The 27465-nt window shown below is 32.6% G+C and overlaps 3 protein-coding genes across 3 annotated transcripts; all 3 read right to left on the bottom strand.

Annotated features, from left to right (window-relative positions):
* Positions 1–3267: 3267 nt before the first annotated feature.
* On the bottom strand, positions 3268–7289 carry LOC105763813 (phospholipase D beta 1). Its single transcript, XM_012582179.2, has 10 exons — positions 6168–7289; positions 5850–5966; positions 5567–5761; positions 5234–5482; positions 5071–5139; positions 4850–4997; positions 4575–4723; positions 4284–4463; positions 4010–4207; positions 3268–3561 (listed from the first exon to the last, which is right to left on the bottom strand). The coding sequence occupies exons 1-10, from the start codon at positions 7062–7064 to the stop codon at positions 3268–3270; spliced, it is 2496 nt and encodes an 831-aa protein (XP_012437633.2). The 5' UTR covers positions 7065–7289.
* A 9660-nt stretch (positions 7290–16949) lies between these two features.
* LOC105763814 (subtilisin-like protease SBT1.1) lies at positions 16950–20492 on the bottom strand. The gene is made up of 2 exons (XM_012582181.2): positions 20338–20492; positions 16950–19348 (listed from the first exon to the last, which is right to left on the bottom strand). Exons 1-2 carry the CDS (start codon positions 20345–20347, stop codon positions 17073–17075), a joined length of 2286 nt encoding a protein of 761 aa, XP_012437635.1. The 5' UTR covers positions 20348–20492; the 3' UTR covers positions 16950–17072.
* Positions 20493–23166: 2674 nt separating this feature from the next.
* On the bottom strand, positions 23167–25645 carry LOC105763816 (subtilisin-like protease SBT1.1). The gene has a single exon (XM_012582183.2). The coding sequence runs from the start codon at positions 25548–25550 to the stop codon at positions 23241–23243; it is 2310 nt and encodes a 769-aa protein (XP_012437637.1). The 5' UTR covers positions 25551–25645; the 3' UTR covers positions 23167–23240.
* Positions 25646–27465: the final 1820 nt, after the last annotated feature.

Raw genomic sequence — 27465 nt, 5'->3', positions numbered from 1 at the left:
GGTGGGAGTAAGGTGGCGAGTTTGAGTTCGAACTCTGCCGCTACGGCGACGATGGTTAGAGACTTGTCGTTGGACATTTACGGTAAATAACAACTTCATTTAATGACTCGATCTTCAATGCATTGATTTACAAGCTTAATAGTTGGTTCCTCCGCCATGAACGAGCTCAAAGAACCACCCCAAGCGGCCAAGCCGCAATAGGAGGACGACGAGCAGGTGCGCACATGACGGGAGTTTTAAAGTCTGTACTTGTAATGTGAGGTCCGATTTGGCAGAGGGTCCACATAATGAGTAGGATTTTTCTATTTTGTTAAAATATCCTTTAAGTTGCTATACTCTCCGTAGATTTGGAATTTAGTTTCTATAATTTTATATTTTAGAATTTAGACTCTTTACTTTTCATATTTTAAAATTCAGTTTCAATTGTTAACCCCATTAATTTTTTTGGTTAAATTTGTTGGCATGTCATTTTGAAATTAAAAAAAATAATCACTTGATAGTCATGTAATTAAAAGGTTGATATTGCAATTAGGGGTGAGTATTCGATCGACTCGAGTCGATCGAGTCAAAAAATTTCGAGTTAGTCAAATTGATGAATCATATTTTAGCAACCGAACTCAATTCGAATTTTTTTGAGTTGAATCGAATCGAGTTAACGAATCTTATTATTTATACTCAATGTTGCGTTTAGATGGACCAATTATTTAACTAGTAGACGAAGTACAAGATTATTTAACTACATAAATAATATAATGATTTTGCCTTTTAACTTAATGGGTAAACATTTATCAAAACGACGTAGTTTTGCCTTTTCTTATTCGGATTTTCGTATAACTCGAATTGTGTAATTCATATTCGAGTTAAACCTAAAAACTTAATTTTTATTCGAGTTGATCCGAATAACTTAATTAACTTAAATAATTCAAACTATTTAATTCAAATTTTAAATTTTTATTGAGTTTTTCGAATCGAATCGGATTTTACTCACCCTAATTGCAATAAACATGAATTTAGTAAAAAAAAAAAAACAATAACGTTAATAATTAGACTTTCATTTTAAATTTGAAAAGTAAAGGGATTAAATTCCTTGAAATAAAAGAAGAGAACTAAATTTCAAATTTATGAAAAATATAGAAGCTTAGAGCATATTTGAACTTTTCATTTTCTTTCTTTATATTTTTAAATGTTAAAATATGCAATAAGTCCCGTACTCTTCAAAAATTTAAAATTTAATCTCTTTACTTTTATTTTCAATGATTTAATCCATTTATTTTTATATTTTAAATTTTAGGTCAAACTATCAATACTTTTAAATTTTTTGGTTAAATTTAATTTAATTACCAATATTTTTTTATTTCAAAATATCTCACCAAATTTTTAAAAAAAAATTAACAATGTTAATAGTTGGATCTAATTTTTTAAATATAAAAAATAGAGAGACTAAATTTCAAATTTTCAATCAGTATAAGAACTTATAACATATTTCAAGTTTTTTAAATGAAGGAACTAGGCCAATTGGCCACGTCATGGCTTTGACATGTGAGGTGGGGCAGCTTTTTTTATTAAAATGACTCAAATCTTTTGATTATTTACGAAAAGGACTCATTTTGAAAATAATGTATGTAAATGACATGTTTTGGATAGTAAACGTCGATGACGCCATAGCCATTGGTGTCACCATCTATCATTGTCACCCAATCATTGGCTATAGGGCATAAAAAAAATTTCTTTGGGTCACGCTAATGCTTTTGGCATCACCAGTATTTGTACACATCCAAAATACTTGTACTTTGAGGGGAGAATACAAAAAAAAAATATTTTTTTAATAGGTGACGCCAAAGGCATTTGTGTCACTAATTTGTTGGTTCTGCCATAGCATTTGGCGTCACCAGTGCTAGGGAATTCTGATAATTTTTTTGGGCTGGTGCCATAGGAAATGATGTAACCACTCTAATGGTGCCATAAAGAACGGCGTCATCAGTGTTAAATGGGGAAGTTAATTTTTTTTTTTGGGTGATGCCATAGGAATTGACGCTACCCATGTGAATTATTTTGGTGGTGCCGTTGACATTGGTGGCACCACAAGACTATATATACCCATGCCCTAATGAAAGATCAGTGTAAGGTGAAGAATTTTTTTTTTTTTAGAATTTTATTATGTTGAAGGATGAAGGGGAAGGAGAAATTTTTTTTTTGATTAGTTGTAGGGGAGAGAAGAGAGAAATTTTAGTGTTGCGAAAACATAGAGATTAGGATCGAATTACTTTTTTGTGTTTCTGTTTATTTAGAAAATTTTATAATTTGAAGGTATATTTTATTTAACGATGATCTGGTGGAGCTCGGTCACTGGCAAATTTAATTTGTCTTTTCGCGAATATAGATTTGATTCCTTAATTTCATATAAAGTGACGATTTCAAGTAAAAATAGGGGTCTCGATTGCCAGTTATTTATGCGTAATGGGTTCAAATTGGTTATGTAGTCAACGGGTGAGATTATCTAAGATTCTTTGGGCCAGGGGGATGTTTGAAGGTCCCAATAAAATCCCAATTGAATAGCACGGATGAGATTATCTGGGTTAGCAGCGTCCGTGCTGCAAATATTAGTATTGAGAAACTTGCTCGAGAAATTTACTCGTGTTGTCATTAAACTCAAATTATTCATATAGTTAGGGGTAGAAGAGGGGAAGCAAGGGCCCTAGCCTCCTAAATTAATTTTTTTTGCTTTAATCCCTCTAAAATATGAAAAGTTATAAGTTAATACATGGAAAATAACATTTTGCCCTTAAAATAAAAAAAAATTGTGATTTGATTATTCTAGAAATTGTAAAGTTATAAGCTTACAATGGTAAATTTACATTTTGAGTCTAACAAAATTTATAATTCAATTTTAACCTCTCTTGAAAAAAATGACAAATTATTTAATGTCCAAGCTAACATTAGACAAATAGAGGACTTGAATAATACAATATTCATTCTTTGAATATTCAATTAAAATATCTTAAAATTTATACTATAATTTGCAATAACTCTTTAATTTATTTTAAAAATACACAATAAAATAATTTAGTGGTTATGTAATGAAAAACTTAAATAATATTATTTAAAAAACCTGAAAAATATATTTTTTTAAAAATATATGAATAATGTACAAACTACAAAGGACTGTTTGGTAATAATAATGTAATAATTAAAAAGACTGCATTAAAATTGGCTTCACACAAAACTTTGTTTCTAGTTTTCAATTTGATTTCAATGTAACATTTATGTTCAAATTGTAAGATTTTCTTGTATGCCAAGAAATGAACCAACTATATGTCCTCCGCAATCTGGGAAAGTTTCGCATCCCGAAAGTGGCCAAACCTTACCTTTTCGGTCCACTTCGACGGGGTACTTAAGCAAATGTGCTTTCATCTCCGTTATTTCATCGGCCGCAAATTGTTTCCAGTTCATCTCAGCCATATGCTTAACCCTTCTTACACATTCGAGACTCTCTGGTTGTGTAAAACATTCCTCGATAACTCCGAGATGTTCTGCCCACAACGACATCCTATATCCGTATATCTACGAAACAAATAAGTACAAAGTTAAGACATTATGGTGCGATGTACGGTAAAAGTACCAAGATTGCATTTAGTCACCTCTACTTAAAAAATAGGTAATGTAGTCATTGTACATTAGATCAAAGAGTAAACTGGTCTTTTTTTTGTTAAAAATTTCATCCAATTCTATTGTTAAAAGCCGGTCCCTATAAGAAAATGAGATACACGTGGCACACCAAGTGTAATTATTTGATTATTCTATCAACCACGTTAGTTTTTAACAGTAGAATTTGAAGGACTTTTTAATATATAGAAAAGACTAGTTTACTCTTTGACCTTATGTATCAGGACTAATTTAACTATTTTTTGAGTAAAAAGGAGAAAATACAATTTGACTTCTAATATAAAATCCTCGTACTTTTACCTGCAATTTACGTATGTTGATGAACATTAAATGAACATAACGGTACCTGTCCATGTGGAGCGGAGCGTTGTTTCGCCCAAGTATGTAGTGGTTGGTAAGCTCCCATTGCGATCTCGGTGTCCCTTGTGCCTTCCATCGAGCGTTGATTGATGTTTGCTGACCCAATTATTAAGTATTCATCGTCGACTATCATGCCTTTCGAATGGACATAGACCATAAATCTTCTGTTTTTCCGGCTAAGACTCTGGAAGGCAATGAACAAATGGGATTTTGATTGGTATGACGATGTGACGGTACGAAAAAATCATGGTATGGATTACCTGAGGAGTAGTTGCAGTAGTAGTATTTTGATTTGCAGTACCCGGAGTTTGGAATTCATCGACCTCACGATTGCCAAGACAGAAGAAATTCAGAAAGTCTTGCGGCGCGAAAGCATTCTCGAGTCCGGCTTCCACTAGTGCCCCATAAATTGTCTCGTACATCATTTGCATAGTTTTATTCTGCAACAACACAAAAAAGTGCCACTTAAAAGGGCAGTTAACGCCGCCATGGCTAAGCAATATAATGTACTGTCTAGTTGAATTCTCGATGGTAAAAGCTTCGAACTATACCTGCCAAAATAGAATCCTTTGAGTGGCAGAACCGGTTGGAACACCCTCAGGCCACATCGGAACGATAATGTAGGCAGCAAATCGCTCGTTTGCTTTAATTTTATTGGCGATCTTAAGGGCGATCTCCATTGGAATTAAGTTGTTAGCTCCTACAGAAATAATGTATGATTATAGTTATTGTCTTAGCACATGGACTCGATCCAGTCGAAGTCTCAGGATTTTACCGTTTTCTTACATGATCAAAATGTAATGAAAATTGAAACTAAGTCCCATACCTAAGTCTTTATTAGTATTCCAATTGAAGGACGATCCGATAAAGTACTGGTTTTCGATATAAATGAAATGTTGTGCCGAACGAATAGCCTTGACATATGCAGTATGTATGCTCATGTCGATAAGTACATTTTTACCGCACACCAAATTCTGTCACACGAGAAAAGAACCATCAATATGGAAAAATGAAGAGCGGGTAATCAATTGCAACCTTTTTCTTTACCTTGCTTGTGGCTTCTTTAGGATCCTTTGGAAAGCCTTTAACGGAATTTGAATCAATGGAGCGAAAAATCTGCTTGTTCCAAACCCCAACAGAAGAATGAAAAGGTTAATGTTGTTGGACTGACTTGTTTATCGCTAAAGGCGACCTCATGTAGTGAAAGTACCTGAACATGCCAAGCTTCAGGATCATTGTCATTAGGGATGGGAAAATCGGAAACTCCGATAATGTCTTGAATTCTTTCGATCCTTAACAAAGCATCATCGTATGTGAATTTTAATTTCTTGATTCCAGTAGGCTTTGCGGCCTTCAACCATCTTTCCTCAAAGTTGACCAGAACATCGTATGCAGCCGGTCCATCGATTTTGCAATGCATGTCATGCCATGGTTCTCTTGGACAACCAATAACACTACCCTATAATAAAGAAAGAGTAATACTACGTAACTTGCGGCACACTCAAGCATCATAAAACAATCAAAAAAAGAAATCGTAAGTTACCGTGAACGTCGGGTTATGATAATCATCGTTGTGAAAAGTTTTTAGTGTCCTAAATAAAGGATGACGTGGAGAATCGTATCGTCCATCGCATAAGTCAAGGCCACCAACAAAAGCAATAATTTTCCTTCGATTTTCCCCTGCATCAGCATCCAAGATTATGGTTTTCTGATGGTGTGTATAAATCGTCCCAACTTCCTGATAATCAAATCAATTTAACCAACCGTAAGCACGACCATAATGTATAACGAAAAGCTCAAAAATCGCAGGATTGTTCCGAACTAACCTTTTGCTTGGCCCAACTATGTCGTTTTCCAGCAATACGTGGACAAAGCAACACTTGTACCGAAGAATTCTTAAAAAATCGACGTGTTTCCTCATCGTGGGTTTGCATTATTCCGTCCTAAAGTTGTCGAATTTAACGAGGTTAATGTAAAAAAAAACCATAAAAAAAGTGTTATGGTACATTTAAAGAGAAACGACACGCATGAACATGAAGACCACTATGTTTACATACTCTCAATGTCGTCATTCGTGTTTTGCAAGTGTTGTTTTTCTCCGTTAACTGGGACAAAAATTAACAACATAAACGAATATACGTTACCATTTTGTAACCCAAAATGCTAGTTGAAGTAGGATCATCCCATAACAAAAGTAGCACTCGAACACCTTCTTGAGATTTCGACCTAAGCAAATCACCCAAAGTACAATCAGAATGACCGGTATCTCGGACCAATCTAACTTTATGCCAAACTGACCACCCTGTAATATAAATCAACCGCCTAGCTTGTTGAATAGCATCAAATATATCACTCCAACACTTTCCGTGACTGAATGTCTTCCCGTGGTCGAGTTTCAATTTCGGAAGACACTTATCGGGCACATGTGCATCTTGATAAAGAGTCACTTTTCCACCCATCCTAAGAGGAAAATAAGTACCCGGGACCCCACAATAGTTCGGACCTGCACCAACTCCAAAATGATAAAAACTCAATTCTATCATCGGTATATACTGAATCGATAATCGTAAAAAAGCTCCTTGCTTACAAGGCTTTCCACTACTATTCAAAATTGGGTAAACTCCCTCGATACGTTCTCCCGTGTATAATTTTTCAACTGATATCGGCACAATACCTATCATTTGTGATCCTACAACATCACTATCTTTAACAACAAAATGTACTTCACTAGCATAGTGTGCCACGGGTACATTAAAATGTTGCATCCAAACTGGATTTTCTGAATTATTAATCACGTAAGTCCTTCCGACAATAGCATCCGCAATCGCAATTGTAACATACGGATCGCACGTAACTTTTTGTTGCATTCGTCCCTCGAGTGCGTTTGTAACATTCGCCGGTATCATGACAATCATATCACCTATTGTCTTTGAAAACATATCCATATTGGGCATATTAACAGCATCACATACCCAAATATCTAAATTCCCATGTAAAAGTAACACTTTCCATTCACTTTTTTGAAATGGCATAATTTCCATACTTCGGCTATGTTTCGGTCGTCCTAACCTACTCTTAATGTTTAAAATAGGTTTACGACACCAACCGGACCGGCAGTAATAACCCTCATCCCACTTATTAGAAACTGTATGTGCAGGGTATCCATAAAAATTCCCTACATTAGGGTTCCCATAAACCAGACTTTGTAATTCTGTTGTCGGCGACGGCCCAGAAGGTGCTGGTGGTGACGCAGGTGCTGTAGGACGAGTATCATCCAATGGCGGATAAGTGGATGATGCAACGGAGTTAAAATTTGTATTTGATTCTAAAGAACTAGTACTTTCTTTCCTATTATGACCGGGACCAGGACTAGTGGGCGGTGGTTCGAGTTTATTTTCCGGTGGTGGAGGTTGTTGGTCTTGTGAATTGTATTGAAAACTAGCATTGTGGTGAAGAATTAGTCTAGGTTCTGGGTATGGATGTTGAAAAGGGATTGGACCAGGAAAAGAAAGGGAATGGGAATGACAATAACGTAAAGATTGTGATTGAGGTGGATAAGCGTATTGAAGTGGTGGTTGATACGACGTAGGTGGATATGGATCTTGATTTGGTGGTGGTGGGTATCTATGTGGATAACAAAATGGATATTGATTTCTGTATGGATCCATTATCTATAAAAAGAAGACTTTTTTCTTCATACATACACGAAAAGTCACAGTTTTAATGGAGAATTCAATTGAAATAACTGGATTCAAACTGAAATTGAAGAAAACCCAATAAGCCAAATGGATCAAAAAGATCAAAAGTAACAAAAAATAATAATCTTTTTTATTTTCTATTATTCAAGCTGGAATCTTTTTCATGGTGAAAAAGGGTGGAGCCTTCGAAGAAGATAAATGAAAAGCATTAAAAAAAAAAAAAAGCTTCTTTTAGGATTCTGCCATGAAATTTTGAAAGAGTAACCAAACATTGACACATTGCAGGTTCCATGTTTTTTCTCAGTTTCCTGCAGAAAAAGAAACCAATGACAAGGAATGGACGTTGACTACGTGGTCGACATTTATTGGTTGCAGGTGATTTACAATTTTACAGGCTTCAACGCTAGACTCGGCTAAAACATTACAAAACCTTTTTTTTTGGGTAAATTACACCCAAATCCACTAAACTATTAGTAAGTTTATGTTTTGGTCATTTAACTTATAAAAGTTACAAAATGGTCACTAAACTATTTCAAAATATTCATTTAAGTCACTAAATTATTTGAAAGTTTTTTTTAGAAAAAGTCTGGCTATCAAGCTCTAGGTGACAGTTTAATGATTGGTACAGTGAATTAGTACCCATTAACGAGTAGAATGCATACCCTAGATCCAAGTCAATACGATTGTCAATGTCAAAAATCAAGAAAATTGTTTGAATTTTGATTCGTAAATTCATGACGTCAAAAGTTGTTTCATGAAAAAAAATTGAATTGTAGAAGAGAAAAGGAAAGAAAGCTTTCAATTGGTGCAGGTAATGCAAATTGGGAAGGTCATACAACAACAATTTTAACTACCCAGTAACTTAAATGAAAACTTTTAAATAGTTTAGTTTTGTAACCTTTTGAAGTTAAGTGGCCAAAATGTAAACTTACTAATAGTTTAATGACCGTGAGTGAAGTTTATCCCTTTTTAAAATGTATTAATTACCTTGTAAGTCCCCAAGGTTCAAAATATATTAATTGAATCCTTAAATATCAGTATCATATCAATCAAATCATTCTATCGCATCTTAACTATCAGCTTGGGTTTTAAATGTTAGTTTGAATCTTATATGAAGCAAATTCAAAACACATGGATCTATCGTATGAACAACTTTAAATTCGACATATTAGAAAAAAAGAAAAAGAAATAGCCATTAAATTTTTAGGGATAAGGTAACATTGAGTCTTAAAACTTCGTAACTTTTACCAACTTAGTCCTTGAACTTTTTCTTAGTCCACATTAGTCTTGGAACAATGCATTTTTCTCTATTTTGGTCATTGTGATGGTGTGACATTTTGAGATTTTGTCACGTTATCACCTAAACTTTTTATAAAAATATTATAAATTTTTAGGTAATGACGTGACGCAATATCATAGTGTCACATTATCACAAGGACAAAAATGGGAAAATTTGAAGAGTTTCATGACTAATGTGGACAAAAAAATTTAGAGACCAAATTAAAAAAGTTGCCAAGTTCAGGGAATAAATGTTGCTTTATCCCTAAAGTTTAATGATATTGTTTATTTTTTCTAACACGTCAATTCAAGGTTGTCCACGCAATAGATATATGCAATCTTAAAATTCGACCACGTATTTTAAATATGTTTCACGTCAAATTTGAGTTTGCATTTAATGCCTAAGTTGACATTAAACTAATAAAAAGGACCTAATTGATAACAATGCCAATATTATGAAGATTCAATGAGAACATTATGAAATAGGAACCAACTTAAAATATAAGTCATAATTTAAGGATGTAAGATGCAATTAATCCAAATTTTTATTCAGTTCTAACTAGACCCAACTCAACTATAAAAATTTAAATGCAACTCCAATAATTAAAGCTTTATACTAACGAGAGATTATTAATAGCGAAAGTTCCAACTATGTTCCTTTATTATAAGGATTTGATCAAATTAGTTCCTCTATTATGGAACAAATCAATTTAGTCCATATACTATTAAAAAGAATCAAATATGACCAAATTGTAATAGAGCTAATATTTATTGTTTTAAAATGACATGAAGATTATTATTTTCATTTGCAATTTAACTTTAAAGGAAAGATTTCATTCGTGTAACCATAAAACTTTCAAAATATTCTAATAAAGAATAAATGAGACTTTTTAACTAGTAAATGCTAACTCCATTGAAATTTGATCTTATTTTATTCTTTTAATAGTACAAAGATTAAATTAATCTATTTAATAATAGAAGTGCTAATTTGATTTGATCCCTATAATAGAGGGACCTATCAAAAATTCACCAATTATTAATCATTTAAAAATGGACCTACTAAAAATTTAATTTTTAAAAGTATTGATTACTATATTTCAATTGGTTTTAGACAAAGTGAAGCAAATGACCAAAAAATAATGTTGAGGAAATTAAAGGAAAAAGAAAAAAGTAGTTAAATCAAGTAATTGATGGGATTAACTTCTAATCCGGGCATTAATATAGTTAATTAAGCCACCATAAAACTTAATTATGTTATCCCGTCAAGGAGGAAACTATGATAAATTTAGGTCAATTTATAATTTTTAGTCTTCTATTATGCTCAAACTCGAGATTTAATCTATACGCTTTGATTTGATATAATTTAGTTCCTTTACTTTTATAGTATCATAAGTTGAAGAGTTAATTTCACCAGGCATCCCCAAATTATGACCCTTTTTTAAATTGGTCACTGAACTTTAGAATATTTTAATTATATCCCAAACTAGCAAGGTTGTGTTACTTAGGTCCTTAGTAAAATTGTAACAATCCCAAAACCCCCTTTGGTCGAAAATAAAATGAGATAGATTTTTAGTGAAATAAGATATAAAGAAAGTAAAGGATAAGGGATGTTTGATAAAAATGAAATAAGAAGTATGTTGTGAAATATTAATTTGAGCTAGGATTTAAATCGTAAAAATATAAAAAGTTCTATGGTTAAAGGTAAATATTTAAAACGTGAGGGGTTAAAGTATAAATTTGTAAAATTTGAAGGGCTAATAGTGCAAATATCTTAAGGGTGGGTAGTCTAGAAGGACCAAATTGAACAAATGAAGAAATGAGAATGACTAAATTGTAAATTTTACTAATAAGATGTCATAAAAGGATGGAATTGTAGAAAAGTACAAGGGTAAAATAGTCATTTCTTAAATAAGACAATTATGGGAAAATCTCTTTAGTTATGGACAAATTTGGGCCACTAAATTAAATTTAAAAGTAAGAAGAAATTGTGCCATTGGATTGAAATCATGACTAATAGATTTTTTATAATATTTTAATATTAATTAATTAAGATATTTTTTTATGGAAACATGAAGAAAATTCTTCATGCTTTATTAGCCCACTGTCCATCACTAGTATAAATAGGGGGAAGTTTTGCTTTTTTTTATGCAACTTAGTCCTTTGTCATGAGATTCTACCATTTCTCTCAATTTTTTTGGAAATTTCCCTAGGCACCAAAGAAGACAAATGAAGAAGAAATCCTAGAGAGTATGTACATAAATTTAGGACAAGAAATTAGTAGATGGAAGTGGAGAAAATTTGAAAGAAAGAGAAGGATGGTCATGAACTGAAGAAGGAAAGGAAAAGAAGCAAAAAGGGAGGAAATCATTGGTAAAAGAGGTAAGTTTTCATGTTAGCTTTAATTGTATTTCAAAGAATTGAGTTAAATGTGTTATGATTAGAATGCATACTATATGAATTAAAATAAAATAGTAGAGTAAGTAAGTAATTTATACAAAGCATCAAGGTTCCATGGGAAAAATAAGTGTATTTACTAAAGCAGCTTTGGACGATAGCAGTAGCTTAACTTCGAAAATTCACAAAAATTTTTACAAATTGAATTAGAGGTTGAATTAAATATGGAATCAAATCTTATTGAGTCTAGTTTATCATAAAAGAAACAATGTAAGTAAAGGAGTAGTAGATTATGAGATATATGAATTTTGTGAGACAAATGTCGAATGATTCTATTTTGATAAATCATTATAAATTGTACAAGAACTTTTAGGAAATGGCATTTATATGGATAAAATATTAATGAGTCTATTTTCAAGGGAAACAAATGGTAACTCAATACAAGATTTTTACTGAAAGATAATAGAATTTTAGTGAAGAAGGGTCAGAGCTGCCTAGAAGCAGAATAAAGGAAGATTTGAAGAATAAATTATATTAATTGGCTTAAGTAAAAATTCCTAAATTTTTATGGTAAAAATTTAATCGAGTCTAGTTTCAAAAACAAAAGGCGGATATTAATTTCGAATCTTGAAGGCCGAGATATAAATATTTTAGTGACTGTCACTCAAATGGACAACCTGATAAGAGTATGCATGTGTGATTAGGGAATCCTTAATTAATGTCACACATAGGCATGATATGTTAAGAGTTAAAGATTTATGTATATATAAAAACATTAAGGATGTGGATTGGATAGGAGGAGGAAAATAATTGAAAAGTTATAATACTAAGAAATTGTTACAAAGGATGATTTTGCTAATACATAAAGTAAAAATGTTTTATTGAAATACTAAGTGGATGATATAAAATGAATTAAGGAGGCCTTAATCAACAAATTGATTGGTAAATTTTAATAATAATAACGTAATGTAGAGAGGATAAACTATTTTTAGAGTAAGTCCTGTAAAGGTCTTATTTGTAAAATGTTGATAATTGTGTTAAATTTATAATTTTGGAATTAATGGCATGTTCATAAGGTTCATTACAAAACATCATATGTTTAAGAAATAAGTGGTTGGGTAATGCCTTTAGATAATAAAGTTTATATGTTTTAAGGTTGAAATGAAAAAGGGACTTAATTGTAAAACTTGATATTTGCTTAAAATTATATAAGATAATTATATGCTTATGAATTGGTACATGAAATTAGGATTAAAAGATGTTTGGAGATAATTCGGTATATGGATTGATATGGTTAAAGTTGACAAGTAAACAAGGGCTAAAAAAGGGATAAAATATGAAGGATTAAGGTAGTAAATTAACCCTAGCATAAAATAAAGCATCGAATGACATTTTAGTATCGATATCGAGCTCAAAATATCGATATTGTGAATGAAGTATCGATACATTGGACAAGGTATCGATACATAAGGTATTTTTCTTGAATTTTTCAACTTCGAAACTCAAAACGGTATGGATACAGCACAAGGGTATCAATAACTAATCCCAAGTATCGACATTAGTGATAGTATCGATACTTTGGGCCCTGTTCTACATATAACTAATTCAAAATGAATTTTTACTGAAAAGTTTCACTCAGTTTTAAGTTGTATACTAAAATATGTTAAAAACATGTTCATAGGGTTAAAATATGATCAGAAAAGGGTTCAGATAATTGAATTTAGCCAGGATTACTCTGGCACACAAATGTGACATTCCTATTTTGACTTGGTAGTCGGGTTAGGTATAAGGGTGTTACAAAAATCATTAATTTAACCATTAAATACACGTTAGATATTATGTGGTATGATTTAAAATGAAAATTTTAAGAAAAATGGATGTTGTATAACTCTTGGTTTTGAGGTTCTCAAAGCTTTTACAAAAGATTTATTGTTTACTCCCTCCCTCTCTCTCTCATTGTAGTTCTACTTTGTTTTTAGTTTTACTTTTAAAATTTATGTGGTAATGTTTTATTTTTCTTTAAAATTTTTATTTTAAATTATAACACATAATGATTAAATTAATAGTCTTAAACAAGACTGATTGATATAACCTTAATAGTTTAAGGATATAATTAGAATGTTTTAAATTTTTAGACCAATTTAAAATGATGATCATAATTTGGAGATGTTTAGTGCAATTAACTCTAAAGTTTAATCCAAAAGTTACCATCATATAGATTTTATTTTATTTTATTTTTATTGAAAAGAGTGTTTTAATTAAAACCTACCTCAATATTTTAACCAAATTAATTAACTGTGTTAACTATTTGAACCAACTACTGAGGTTGTAAAAGTAAGCAATACAAATTATGTCAAATGGAATTAAAATATGTTGTTAGAACTTGTATTTTTACAATTTGAGATTTAGTCTCTATACTTTAAAAGTTAAAAATTAAATTATTTTTTTCAATTTAAAATCTTAATCCAATCATTAACACAGTCATTAATTTAATTTTTATTTTTGTAATTTTTATGAATTTGAGGTATTGGGGCTTGATTTAGCTAATTCATGTACCAATTTATAAAAGCTGTTAAAGTTTTAGAAAGTTTTATTGTTAATTTCTTGAATAATTAGTCTTCAAATTGATATAATTTAAGGTTAGTTTATGAAAAGGACTAGATTGTAAAGCTTAATTGTTAGTTTCGTACATCGGGACCAAATTGAATAAAATGAAATTTTTTATAAAATTTCAGTAGAGATAGGTATTAGAGGCTCCCTAATGAATATATGTGAAATCGATTTTAAACTGGGGCTCAAAATTAGAAGTTATGGCTAGTTCAATTCAATGACTAAATTTAATAAAATGTAAAATTTTAGGGATATCATAAAATGAGTTTATATAGGTTCATTCATGTCATGGCATAATATGAAAATGTTTGATATTGATGGGTTGTATAAAATAATTGTATAGATAAAAAATGGATCAAAGTGAAGGTAATCGAAGAAAAGCTAAAATTGTTGATTAGTCCCTGAAGAATCAACTTGTTTGGTGTTTTGAGTAGGTAAGTTCATATGAAATTATTATTTTAGGCTGTTATGTGTTTTATTTTATATATGTATGTTTGATTATGGATTGATTAGTTGTGAATTGGTATGAAAGGCTAGAATTAGACTGAATTGAAATGTGACGTTTATATGTGTAAAAGATACTCGTGTGAACTTAGTAAAGGGTTAGGATACGACTGGCATGTCAATAGGGTTTTGTGTGTGCTTGTGTGGGATTTATTACAGGTGTTAATGAGATCCTACATTCATTGCGAATTCTCGAGTATAATGTTACACAGGTTTAGCTTGGATGAGTAATCTAATTGTCGTGATATTGGTTTAGCCTGAACGGATAACCATATATATATAAATGTACTCAGCTTGGACGAGAAACTGGTGTGGTGTAGTTACCTGTGTATCTCAGCCTGTTTACTAAGGTTCATTAGGGGAAATGGTTTAAATGAAATTGAAAATGTGAAATGTTATGGAATGAACTTAATATCCAAATTGAAAAGTCATTGAATGGATTGAATTGAAAATGATAGAATTTTTATGATTGATAATAGTATCGATGATTGATTTGAATTATGTATTCTTGTTAATATCTTATGATTATCGATTGAATGTGTCTTTGAGATAAGTTACATGAAAGTGACATGAATTAGCATGGTAAGTGATTATAATATTAAATGACCCTAATTATAAATCAATATTCATTTTGTTGATGTTTTGATTGCCATGCCTAGCCAAAGTTATTCTAAGTTAAGATAGCTTAAAATGTTTAGGTAAAGTTCAAGGTAAGCCTTGTATAATACATATGAACTTACTAAGCATTCTATATGCTTACCCTTGTTTTTTTCCCTTTGTAGATCATCACCTTGTGGAACTCGTCAAGTCAAATCGTCTCGAAGCTCACACTATCACCGAATTGGTAGTTATGCAATAATTTTGAGTCTAGTGTTGTGGCATGTATTTAAGGGTCTTAGTGTGTACCTTAGTACTTGGAAGAGTTTACTACTTGGCAAGTATGACATAGTCATTTTTTTTAATGTGTTGCCTTTGTGACTTGGTACATGTATGGTATTGGTTATATTTTATACTAGAGTAAGTGATTATCTATAATTACATGTTTGGCATGTGGAATTGATGCTTAGAAGTATGCTTGTAATATGTGATTTATACTTGATTGTTGATGTTCATGCTAAAGGCCCATAAGCCATTGATGTGTATAATGTGAAAAATTGTATGTATTGAAGTTGAATAACATGTCCTAATAGGTTTTGGCATAGGTAAAATTTGGTATTTGAATGCATGTAATGTCATGAATTGGTTTTGAATAGATTAAGATCATGTTTGAGTTGGAATTAGTTAGATGATTTGTTTGATATAAAATGGTATGAACTTGACTTGGTTTTGATAGTATAAGATGGTATGAATCAAACAGGTAGCATGGCATATCTTGAAATGGAACCAAAATGGTATTTTTGCCAAAAATGGGACCTCGTCACGACCACAAACGTCCAACGTCGCAACATGTTGCCAACAATGAGTGATGTCGCGACATCAGTGTGTTCGAAGTCGCGACGTGACTTACAGAGTTGGCGACGTCACGACGTGGAGATTGTGAAGTCGCGACATTGACTCTGAATTTTCAAAACTTTACAATTTGGTCCTAATTCAAGTTCGGGTTAACAAAAGAGTTTTCGTAAGCTCATGTAGAACCCAAAAATGATTGTGTAATACATTATATACTTGAATGTTATTTAATTACGTATTTAAATGTTTAAATGTTAGAAAATATATTAAATTTATTAAATTGATAGTCATAGCATCTCGTAGCTTGGGCCCGACAACCGGGTCAGGTATGGGGTGTTACAACAAATGTTGTTAAGGTATAGTGACTAATGACATATTTTAATTTATCAAATTAAGATACATAGATTAAATCTCAAATTTAAAAGCAGTAGAAGGACCCAAACCATAATTTAACCATAAATTTATAGCTCTGCATTTTTGGCAAAATATGAAATATGAAATACAAGTCCAACATTTTAGGCATAATGATAAATTTATCCCTTTAATGTTTACATATTTTATTAATGTGACCCTTATTCTTTTTTTAATTAGATTTAGACATTAACCTTTCAAAAAGAGTGAAATCGTTTCTTTAGGAAATGTTAGTTAAAAGATTAATTTTTTAATGATGTTGGCATGACAACCCGCATAGTAATTCACGTGCGCTTCATGTTGACATGATATTATTTATCTTATATGTTACATCAATAATATTTAAGAATTATAAAAAAATCAAAATTTAAAAAATTATAAATAGTTCATAAAATTTTAAAAGAATATCATGAAACTCTCGTGAATTGCCATGCATACGCCATATTTAAAATTTTAACGTTTTAGTCAATATTTTCATTAAAAAAAGTAATTCAACTCTTTTTAAAATGTTGAGAGTTAAATTCAATTTTTTAAAAAATAAGTGTCAAATTAACAAAAGATATAAACGTTAAAAGACTAAAATTATTTTTATGCAAATATTTTATTAATGGTTGACACAATCAAATATCATTCTTTTAATGGTTAGAAAACCATCGAAATTTCCTTCTCTCTTTTTTTCATGTTGAAACCTAACAAATTCAACATCTAAATCCAAGTCACTGCAATTGAGCTTCTAACATGGTACATATTCAAATACACCCATTCTAAAACCCCAAAGGAACCACCTTGGACCATAAACCCTTTCTTTTGCATGAAAGTAACCTTATAACTAAGCTTCTCGCCTGGTTTTTTGAACCTCAAAACCTGTGGCTCGACCATCACTGACACCCCATCTGGTTCATTCATTTGTACTGTGTACGTAACATTAGGAATCCCAACATGGGTTACTGTCCTTTTTAAGGTTACAATGTTGCTTTTGCTGTTTTTTTTGAAGTTCACTGCAAATGTAGGGTAATTCAAGTCACCTGGTTCCATGGTTGAAGAAGCTTTAGGGCACTTAAAACCATCCCCTGCAAATAATGCCATATCGGAAGCTGAATAATTTAATGTGCACAAGTAATTTTGATAATCTTGCGGGGTAATGTCGTAAATTAATCCCGGATCAGAAGCTTTTTGGGGGTCCACATGTCCCGAACCGTATGCGAAAGGTGTGGCGTTGGTTGGTGTACTAAAAGCAACATCGAGGATGTGTCGGTTCAAGTTGTCGTGGACGTATGCGGTCGTCATAAGTGCCGATTTGATTGCGGCCGGGGACCAATCTTTGTGTACTGATTTAAGAAGTGCGGCTAAGCCGCTTACATGTGGGCAAGACATTGATGTGCCTGAAGCAATGTTGAAAAGGACTGTCCTTTTGTCACTTTTTAGTTGTGTTGGACTAGTTGAAGGTGGCCAGGCGGCTAATATGTTCATCCCCGGTGCGGTTACGTCGGGTTTTAATAAGTCTAATCCAACACGGTTCGGTCCTCGTGACGAAAATGCTGCCATTAATGGTGCTGGCTTGCCGTAAACTGTTCCTTTGAATGTGATTGACGCAGTTGGTTTGTTAGTTGAGTTGAGGTAGGCTTTGATTGCTTTGCCCGCAATGGCTCCTAATGCAGAAGCCGGTAAAACGTGTGCGTCAGCGAAAAGTTCTTCACCTTCATTTACCGAGTTTATAAGTAACATTCCGGCACCTCCGGCCGATTTTACTACTTCCCCTTTCTCGGCTCGACTCGTAATTCCCCTTTGGCAAATTACGATTTTGCCTTTCACAAGGTTTTTCTTGAGTGAGCCGTCAATACAAAATGCGGCTCTTTGATCACCATAAAACAGGGGTAATTGCTTTAATGCTTTGCCGATATATAACGATGAACCCTCGAAAATTTGTCTGTCTCCAAGCTCGACAATAGCTTCGAAGCTCCGATCGAGGTAGCTAGCACCCACGGTCATAATCCATGGCGCGGTATTAGAAACGGTTGAACTCGAAGGACCTGAATTACCAGCAGAGCACGAAACGGAAATGCCATTTTTAATCGCTTGAAATGCGCCTATTGCAATCAGATCGCTATGATAAGGCTTAGCGGAACCACCTAAAGAGAGTGACAACACGTCGACACCGTCGGCAATAGCTTGGTCTATGGCAGCAAGTATATCAGAGCTAGCACAACCTTGAGACCAACACGCTTTATATACCGCGATCCTCGTTGTGTACCTCACTCCACCAGCTAAACCCTTGGCCAAACCGAAAATACTCGCGTGTGCAAGATTACCGGCTGCAGTTGACGCAGTATGTGTCCCATGCCCTTCCGCATCTCTTGCAGATCGATAATCTTCCGTTTCGTTGATTTTACCAACCGCGGCCTCGTAACCTTCAAAAAATGCTCTGGCACCAATGAGTTTCTTATTACAATTGGATTTCGAAAACTTCGTACCTTCCTCACATTCACCTTTCCATTTCGATGGTACCGGAGACATACCAATGTCGTTGAAACTAACATGTTCCGGCCAAATTCCGGAATCCACGACACCAATTATCACGTCAGACTCCAAATTCGAACCACTCCAGAGCCCTTTCCCCGGTTCTAAGCCTAGAAATTGAGGCGAATGCGTAGTGTGTAACGCCAACATTTCATCAGGTGTAGCAGAGATGAAACCATTTAGTCTTTTCAATGATTCTACTTGTTTAGTTGATAGCTTTGCAGCAAAACCAGATATAGCTGTTTTGTAGACATGAACTAGCTCGGGTTTTTCGGACTCGTGATCTTCTTGATCGAAGAGTTCATTGACGGATTCGATCACTGATTCGTACCATCGATCCGAGGTTGTTGTTGTCATCTTGGTCCTGTCCATGTGAACTATATATGTCTGCATATTCATCGATGCATTTGACGGTGTCACTATGAAGATCAACATTAACATGGCTGTTTTGCACATCATGGTTGCTGCAATTATAGAGAAAACCAAATAAATCATTAAAAATCATACATGTTAGATTTTTTCACATACATACATACATAGAATAATTATCCTATGTGTGTGTATATATATATGAAGTAAGTGAAGATTCAAGAACAAAACAGCATAATAGCCAATGTAATCCATGAGTATGAACAGAAGCTGTGTAAAAGAGCCATAGAGACCCTTGAAATAGGAGTAGGCTGTTAAAAATTCAATCCAGTTTTTGAATAAAGTGAGTAAAATGTAATTTGACTCCTATTATAGAGAACTCCATGTACTTTTACCGCAGAAGATGAAACCAGAAAGAAGAGATATGCAGAGGAAGGAAAAAAAATAGAAAAAGAATGGTCAAATTCTGGTTCTGGTCCCTCTACAACACTCAAAATTGGTATTTAATCCTTGTACTTTAATTTACCATAATTTTATCCCTTAATAAATAATATGGATAATTATTTCAGTTAAAATCTAATTGGATTTTTAAAAAAATCGTAACTTCTGATTTTTTTTAACATTAATATGTTCTTATTAGATATATATATATATATATAACGTTTAAAACTATCTACAGCTCCTCCCAAACCCTTAAATAAGAGGATAATGCGCTTCAGCACACTCGAACCCACATTCTCCTGTACTGGCAATTGATACCGATCGAGCTAAAACTCAATCAAACAACTTTTGATTTTATTTTAAATAAAAATAATGATTTAAAAGAACATTTATGTCTATTTTAATTGGAGTAGCTAATAGTACTTTGGACTAACAAATGATATTATAAAAATAAAGAATTAAATTATGCCAAACTAAAATACATGGATTAAATCTCAATTTTGAGTATATAGTAGAGGGACCAAACCCACAATTTGACCAAAAATTGATCATAAAAGAAAAAAAAGAATGGAAACTGAGAAATATAAGAAATATAAAGACTGTAATATGAGCTATGTGCTCCATTGAAAGACAAGAAAATCACCTGTTTCCATTGTTGAAAAGTGAATGAGAAGGGAACTTAATAGGGGTATGAAAATAACCAACCAAGAGAGGGTTCATATATAGGCAAAAGTTGGTGGATTTAACTAGCTTGAAATGGCACCCTCCCCAAGTGTGGTGGGTTGCCTCCCACATAGAATGGTGCATTAACATCAATGCTTATCATCCTCATCATTAATCATTATACAACCAATAGTGTTTCCAGACCTTTTTCTCTTTATGTTACTCTTTTATTTGATAAAAAAGGGTGCACGCTTATAAAAATGGATTGGAGGGATTTGGAATCAAAGCTAACATTACCTATGGAAAACGAAAAGGTATGGAGAGTGGGACCAAAACCGTGTAATCCGTTTCGCTATTCACCCATAAAATTTACTTGGATTTTGAGTCTTCAAAATAAGAGGTAGGCTTTTATTCGAGTAACTTTCTTTGAACGTAGTGTATACATGTATAGTATGTGTATGTTTCTACCGTTTGTTCATATGTGGTGTGGGTATATCTCTACCGTGAACGTATTGTGTGCGTTTGTGGTGTGGGTATGTCCCTACTATGTGTGCATATGTGATGTAGGTAGATCTTTATTCGGACAATTCCCTTTGGATGTAATATATACATGTGTAGTGTAAGTCTATCCCTACTGTAGACATAGTGTGTGCTAGACCTGTCTATGGGTCGATCTATCGGCTTAGGTCTGAAATTTGGAAGTGTTTGAGCAAAAATATTAAACTTCAAAAATGTGTTTGGGCAAACAAAATTAGGCCTATTTAAAATATGGGTCGAGCTTGGTTTTAAGTCTGATTTGACCTTTTTTAAGTTTGTAATGTTTTATATTATGTAATTTATAATACATAAAAATTAAGTAATGTATAATATTACTATTATATAAACATTTAAAATGTTAAAAGACAATTATATATAAAATTTTAATAAATAAAAATATATAAAATTATTAAATATTCAATTAAAATAACATAGATATGATTTTTAATTTTTTTACAAAAATAATATTAACGGGCTTAAAATGAATTCGGGTTAAATATTAGTAAACATGGATGGATTTGAACAAAATTTTAGACTCATATTTTGATCAAAGTAAAACTTGAATAAATATAAAATGAAGGCAACGCAGTCAATGAACAATTCTAATGTGTGGGTGTGATATGAGTATATTCATATGAGTTTATATTAGGCTATGGCATGTGTAGCTTTTGTCATGATAATGGGTTTCAATGGTTTTGGATAGGGTGATGGTTACTTTTTTGCTGTGGTGCTGAATTCTTTAATCATTAGGGTTAGGGCAGAACTAAGTTAATGGAGCATTAACATCTAAAGCTTGTGCATTGAAAACCAACCAAGTTAATGGAGAATCTTTTTGGTTGGATCAACATATCACTTGGGGCGCTATAAAGATCAAATAAGTCCCTAAAATGGGTTAAAAACAAGACAAGGTGGTGCGGGTTGCTATTTTATTTCAGATTCCATATTGCAAGTGTGTGCATTATGAAATAGTTTCATTTTGAGATATGGGTTCCCCAAAATATTATTAGAAACCCCATTAGTGGGGGTGGTGGGTGCAGAAAACAGTGGTTTTTGGGGGGGTTTTGCAGAAAGTGGTTGGTGTTTTGGTCTTTTAAAAATTTTTAAAATTTTAAATTAGTAAAAGTAAAATTACACTTTAGTCTCCTCCTACTAAAATTATGAAAATTTAATTTAATATTTTAAAAATTATAAATATATAGACTATTAAAAATTAAAATTTCATTTCGACCCCCCTAAAAATATTTTCTGGCTTCGTCCTTGAGTAAAAGTATTATGACAGTTTTTGTATTAAGAGTTGAATTATATTTTATTTTTTATTCAAAAAATAGGTAAATTAAACTCTGTGAGTTAAATCAAAGAGTAAATTGATCCTTTCTATTAAAAATTTCATCAATTTCTAATGTTAAAAACTGACATGACTGACAAAATAACCAGACAGTTACGCATGGGATGCCACGCTATCTCATTTTGGCGTATAGGGACAAATTTTTAATAATAGAAATGAATGAAATTTTTAACAAGATGACCAATTTTCTCTTTGATCCAATGTACAAAGACTAATTTGCCTATTTTTTTTAGTAAAGATAGTAAAATACAAACTGACTACTAGCTAGTACAAAGGCCTCTATGGTGCTTTTACTGTGTTATGTTAGATACACTATCATTGTTAAGTTTAGGGCAATGATGTTTGAACTGAATCAGATCAACCAGTTGAACCAAAAATCAGGTACCAGTTCGAACAATGGCCTTGAATTGATAAGACAGAAAACCAGTACATACAAACTAGTTGAAGCGATTAAAAAACCAGTTGAATTGAGTTTTTAAATATTTTTGAACTTTAATAATTTTTTAAATCAAATTAATCGAACCAATGATTTAACCGATTCAACAACCTATCCGATTTTAAAAACATTGATTTTAAAAGCCCTCTTAGAGTTTGGGCCAAAGAATCTAGCAAAAATAGTAAAAAGAAAATATTAAATTATGATATTAGTCTTATACTGAATTTAACTTTTGTACTTTTATTTGTTTAATTTTAGTTTTATACTTTTAAACTATTCAATTTTAGTTTATGCGCTTTTTGAATTTTAAAATTTTATTCTGACCTAAATAGTAGTAATTAAATATTTTCGTTTAAATTCAATTGTTACTCCTATATTATAGGTATAGTTATAGATTTAATACATGTTATCGAACCGGATCATTCTAAGTCTTTATACTTTTTGAATTTTTTGAAATTTTAATCTTGACGCAAATAAGAGTTGCTAATTCATTTACTGAAAATTTACTTTATTTTCCTTCAACAATCAATACATTGATAATATATCAGTCCATGGTGACAACAGGCTATTTCCAAGTCACTGCAATGGGACTTTTAACTCTGTAATTACCAGAAACCCACATTAAGGAACCAAATGCTGAGTTAACAACCGGTTTCTTTCGACTCAGTCCAATGAAACTCACTTTGTAACTCAGTTTCTGATTCAACTTCTTAAAACTCAATACTTTAGGCCTTACAATCACATATGCTCCTTTGGGTGCTTCAACTGATACTTTATATGTACTTTTAGGTATCCCAACATTTGTAACAGTCCTTTTGTATGTGATCGTAACATTCCGAGCCTTTCGATTGAAGTTCACGGCGAAAGACGGGTAATTCAGGTCACCGGGTTGCATCGCCAATTGCTCCTTCTTACATTCTATGAAACCCTCTTCAAACAAGGCTATTTGTGACTCATTATACTTGAGGCTACATAAGTAACTTATATAATCGTCCGCGGTGATATCATAGATTAAACCGGGATCAGAAGCTTTGATTGGATCGACATGACCCGAACCGATACCGAAAGGAGTTGCCAAGGCATGAGATTTAAGATCGCTTATAGGTTTTCCCTTGTTGTCTATGGTATATGCGGTTGTCATGAGTGCAGATTTGATTGCTGCTGGGGACCAATCTTTGTGCTTCGATTTAATCAACGCAGCAATGCCACTAACATGAGGGCACGACATTGATGTACCAGACACTATGTTGAATGATACCCTTCTTTTATCAGACTCGAGTGTGCTGGGACTCGTCTCAGCCGGCCATGCTGCTAGGATATCCACTCCCGGCGCTGTTATATCCGGTTTGATCACATCCGGACCGGCTAAATTCGGTCCTCTCGATGAAAATGCAGCGAGTTTCGGTGCACGGTTACCATACGTTGTGCCTTTGAACACAATGGTGCCTATGGGTGCTTTAGTTGAGTTCACATACTTAATCACAGCTTTACTACTTGAAGTACCTAATAAAATATCAGGCAAAACATGAGGTTCATTTGCAAGATCTTCACCGACCGTACTCATTACTAAAATCCCAGCAGCGCCGGCCAATTTCACTTGCTCCCCTCGTTCGGTCTGCGTCATATATTCGTCTCCTGGTTCACAAATCACTAATTTGCCTTTCACAAGCTTAGGATTAAGTGTACCAGGGATACAATGTGCAGCACCTGTAACACCTGCAGTTTTGCCGTACACAATTGGTAATCCCTTTAAGGCCTTACCGGTATAAAACGACGACCCTTCGAAGGTTTCTCCGTTTCCAAGCTTGATAATTGCTGGGAAGCTTCGATCTATAGTACTAGCCGCTACAGTCATGATCCATGGCGCGGTGTTAACCGCCGTGTACGCCCACGGTCCACTATTACCTGCACTAAAGGCCACAAAGATCCCACTTTTAAAAGCAAAATATGATGCTATAGCAATGTAATCTTGCCAATAAGGGACAGCTTCAGATGTTGAACCTAATGACAATGTCAACACATCAACACCATCTTCAATGGCTTTCATCATAGCTGTTAAAATATCAATGGTTGAACATCCCGGCCAACATACTTTATAAGCTGCTATCCTTGCCGTGTACCTCATTCCGGCAGCCGAACCATTAGCCACGCCGAAAAGATTAGCTTGTTCCACGAAATTCCCACCTGCTGTTGAAGCCGTATGTGTACCATGACCAGATGCATCTCTTGTAGATACATATTCATTTGTTTCATTGATTTTCTCACCAGCGGCGAGATACCCACCGTAGAAATACCGAGCACCGATTAGTTTCTTGTTACAATTCGACGGTGAGAATTTAGTACCTTTTTCACAAGTACCCCTCCATCTTTCTGGTACCGGAGATAATCCATGGTCTCGGAAACTAACATGTTCCGGCCAAATCCCACTATCCACCACACCGATTATTACATCGGAATTTAAATTAGAACCACTCCATGGTCCATTTTTCCCTTTCTTCCCTGTTAAGCCAAGAAAGAATGGACTCCGAGTAGTGTGGAGGCTTAGCATTTTATCAGGTACCGCAGACATGAACCCGTCCATGTTTTTCAACGATTCTAACTGTTTACTAGACAGCTTTGCGGCGAAACCAAACAAGGCGGTTTCATAGGAATACAGTAGCTCCGGTGGTGTGGCTTCGAGTTCATCACCATCAGCTAAAGACTCAAGGACAGCTTGGTGCCATGGTTTAGTAATACTAACAAGGGAACTGAAAGTGTTGGTGATCTTTGTCTTGTCCATACGAACTATATACGCTTGTTTGTCGGTTGAAGCAGTTGAAATGGCGGCCATTAATGCTAGTAACAGCAACATTATTGCAGCATTCAAGATCCTCATGATAGCTGAAGAAATTGAACAGTTAATGCTGCATATAGTCAAACTACTGGTAGGGATAAGGCAAAGCTTTGAAGCTATATTAATATAGCATGTTTTGGATATGGTTAGGCTTAACAGTTATACCCTCTCACCCTATTTTAAAATTTTGATTTAAGTCACTAAATTATTTAAAAAAAATTATATTCCGATTAATAAACATTAAACCACAATTTGATGATCTGTACAATAGATAAGTATCCATACAAGTAAAAGAACATACTTTAAATCTAATTCAATTTGACAACAATATCGAAAAATAGAGAAGAAAGATGTTTAGATTTTATTTTACAAATTAAATAACGTAGAAAGCTATTTCATGAAAAAAAGTTAAATTATAGAAGAGAAAAAAAATAAGAGCTATCGATTGATGCGTTAGATGCGAATAAAGAAGATTATTTTTAATAAAAATAAAAAAATTAGCCTCTATATTTTATTATATCCAAAATGTGTGCTTTATCCTTTACATTTAATTTATCTTTTTAATGAAAAATTAATTAATTTTTATTTGAAAGGTAAAGAAAGGGATGCCGAGATTCAAACTCGGGATATGGTGTCAAATAAGACATGAAAGCAAAGCATGGTTGTCATCTTTAAATAATTACGAAAATATTTTTTATGTAAAATTTAGTCTATATGTTTTGAAAAAGTTGTGGGTATAATCCATTTATTTTAATTTGGTCATTTTTAATCTTTGTATTTTTAAATTTTAAAATTTTAATATCCACAAAATTATAACTATTAAATTCATTAAGTTAAGTTCATTATTTCTAAAATCGATCGCCTAACATATTATCATATGTGAAATGCTATATCAACTTATTATTTCCACATATTACTAACTAAAAATCTTGTTAATGAATTAACGACTATCATATGCGTCGAACCGAATTTTAAAATTTGAAAAGTATAGGGACTTAGAATGATTTAATTGGAGAATATGGACCAAATTTACAACTATATGCATACTACAAATTTAGTAATTGAATTTAACCAAATAGATTTAACGGCTATTGTTTGGCCTAGATTAAAATTTCAAAATTCAAAAAGTATAGAGACTAAAATTGATAAATTCAAAAATACAGGACTAAATCCACAACTTTCGTAAAATAAAGAGACTAATAACAAAATTTAACCCAAAATAAATTATTTTATTCAATGGTACTTTAGTGCTTTTGTTTTTATAAAACAATAAAAAAAAAGCATATGGTGGGATTTTTTTTTTGGCCATCAACAAATGGTGGGACTTAAATCTATATCATTTTCACCAATAAAATTTTAACTTTTATCAGTCAACCAAAGCTTTATCTTAATTATATTATGGACACTTTATTATCTCAATCTATTGTATATATCTGTACTATTAATAAAAATCCTTGATTAAGTTAGTGCCACGAGTCAATCGACACCTTAGAAAAATTATAAAATGTCCTTCCATGTTTAAAATAATTTATATTATTTACTTTAGTCTTTTAATTTAAATAAAAATAAAAAGTATGCAAATTTCAGAATTTAAACCTAAACCTTAAATTTACCACTAAACTAAATTTTATTTTGATTATTTTATACATTTTAATTTTATTATGCGCATTCTATTACTTCAATCAATTATATATTCATACTATTAATAAAATCTCTGACTGAATTGGTGTCCACACACGTATGCATGTGATAGAATTTCTTAGTATTAAGAATGTTATTGATTGAGTTGGTGTCACAAGTTAACTCGACATCAACTCAAGATTGATGATGAAATCATTATAAATAATTACAGTGCATTTTAATATCGTACATATTGCATGTGTTATTATTAATTAGTTTCAAACTATACGTTTTATTATTTATTATATATTTTTTAAATATCTCATTTTACTTTAAA

Source organism: Gossypium raimondii, chromosome 12 (genome assembly GCF_025698545.1).
Source record: "Gossypium raimondii isolate GPD5lz chromosome 12, ASM2569854v1, whole genome shotgun sequence".
NCBI lineage: Eukaryota > Viridiplantae > Streptophyta > Magnoliopsida > Malvales > Malvaceae > Gossypium > Gossypium raimondii.
The sequence above is the reverse complement of the archived record's forward strand: the minus strand, read 5'-3'. Positions and strand labels throughout refer to the sequence as shown.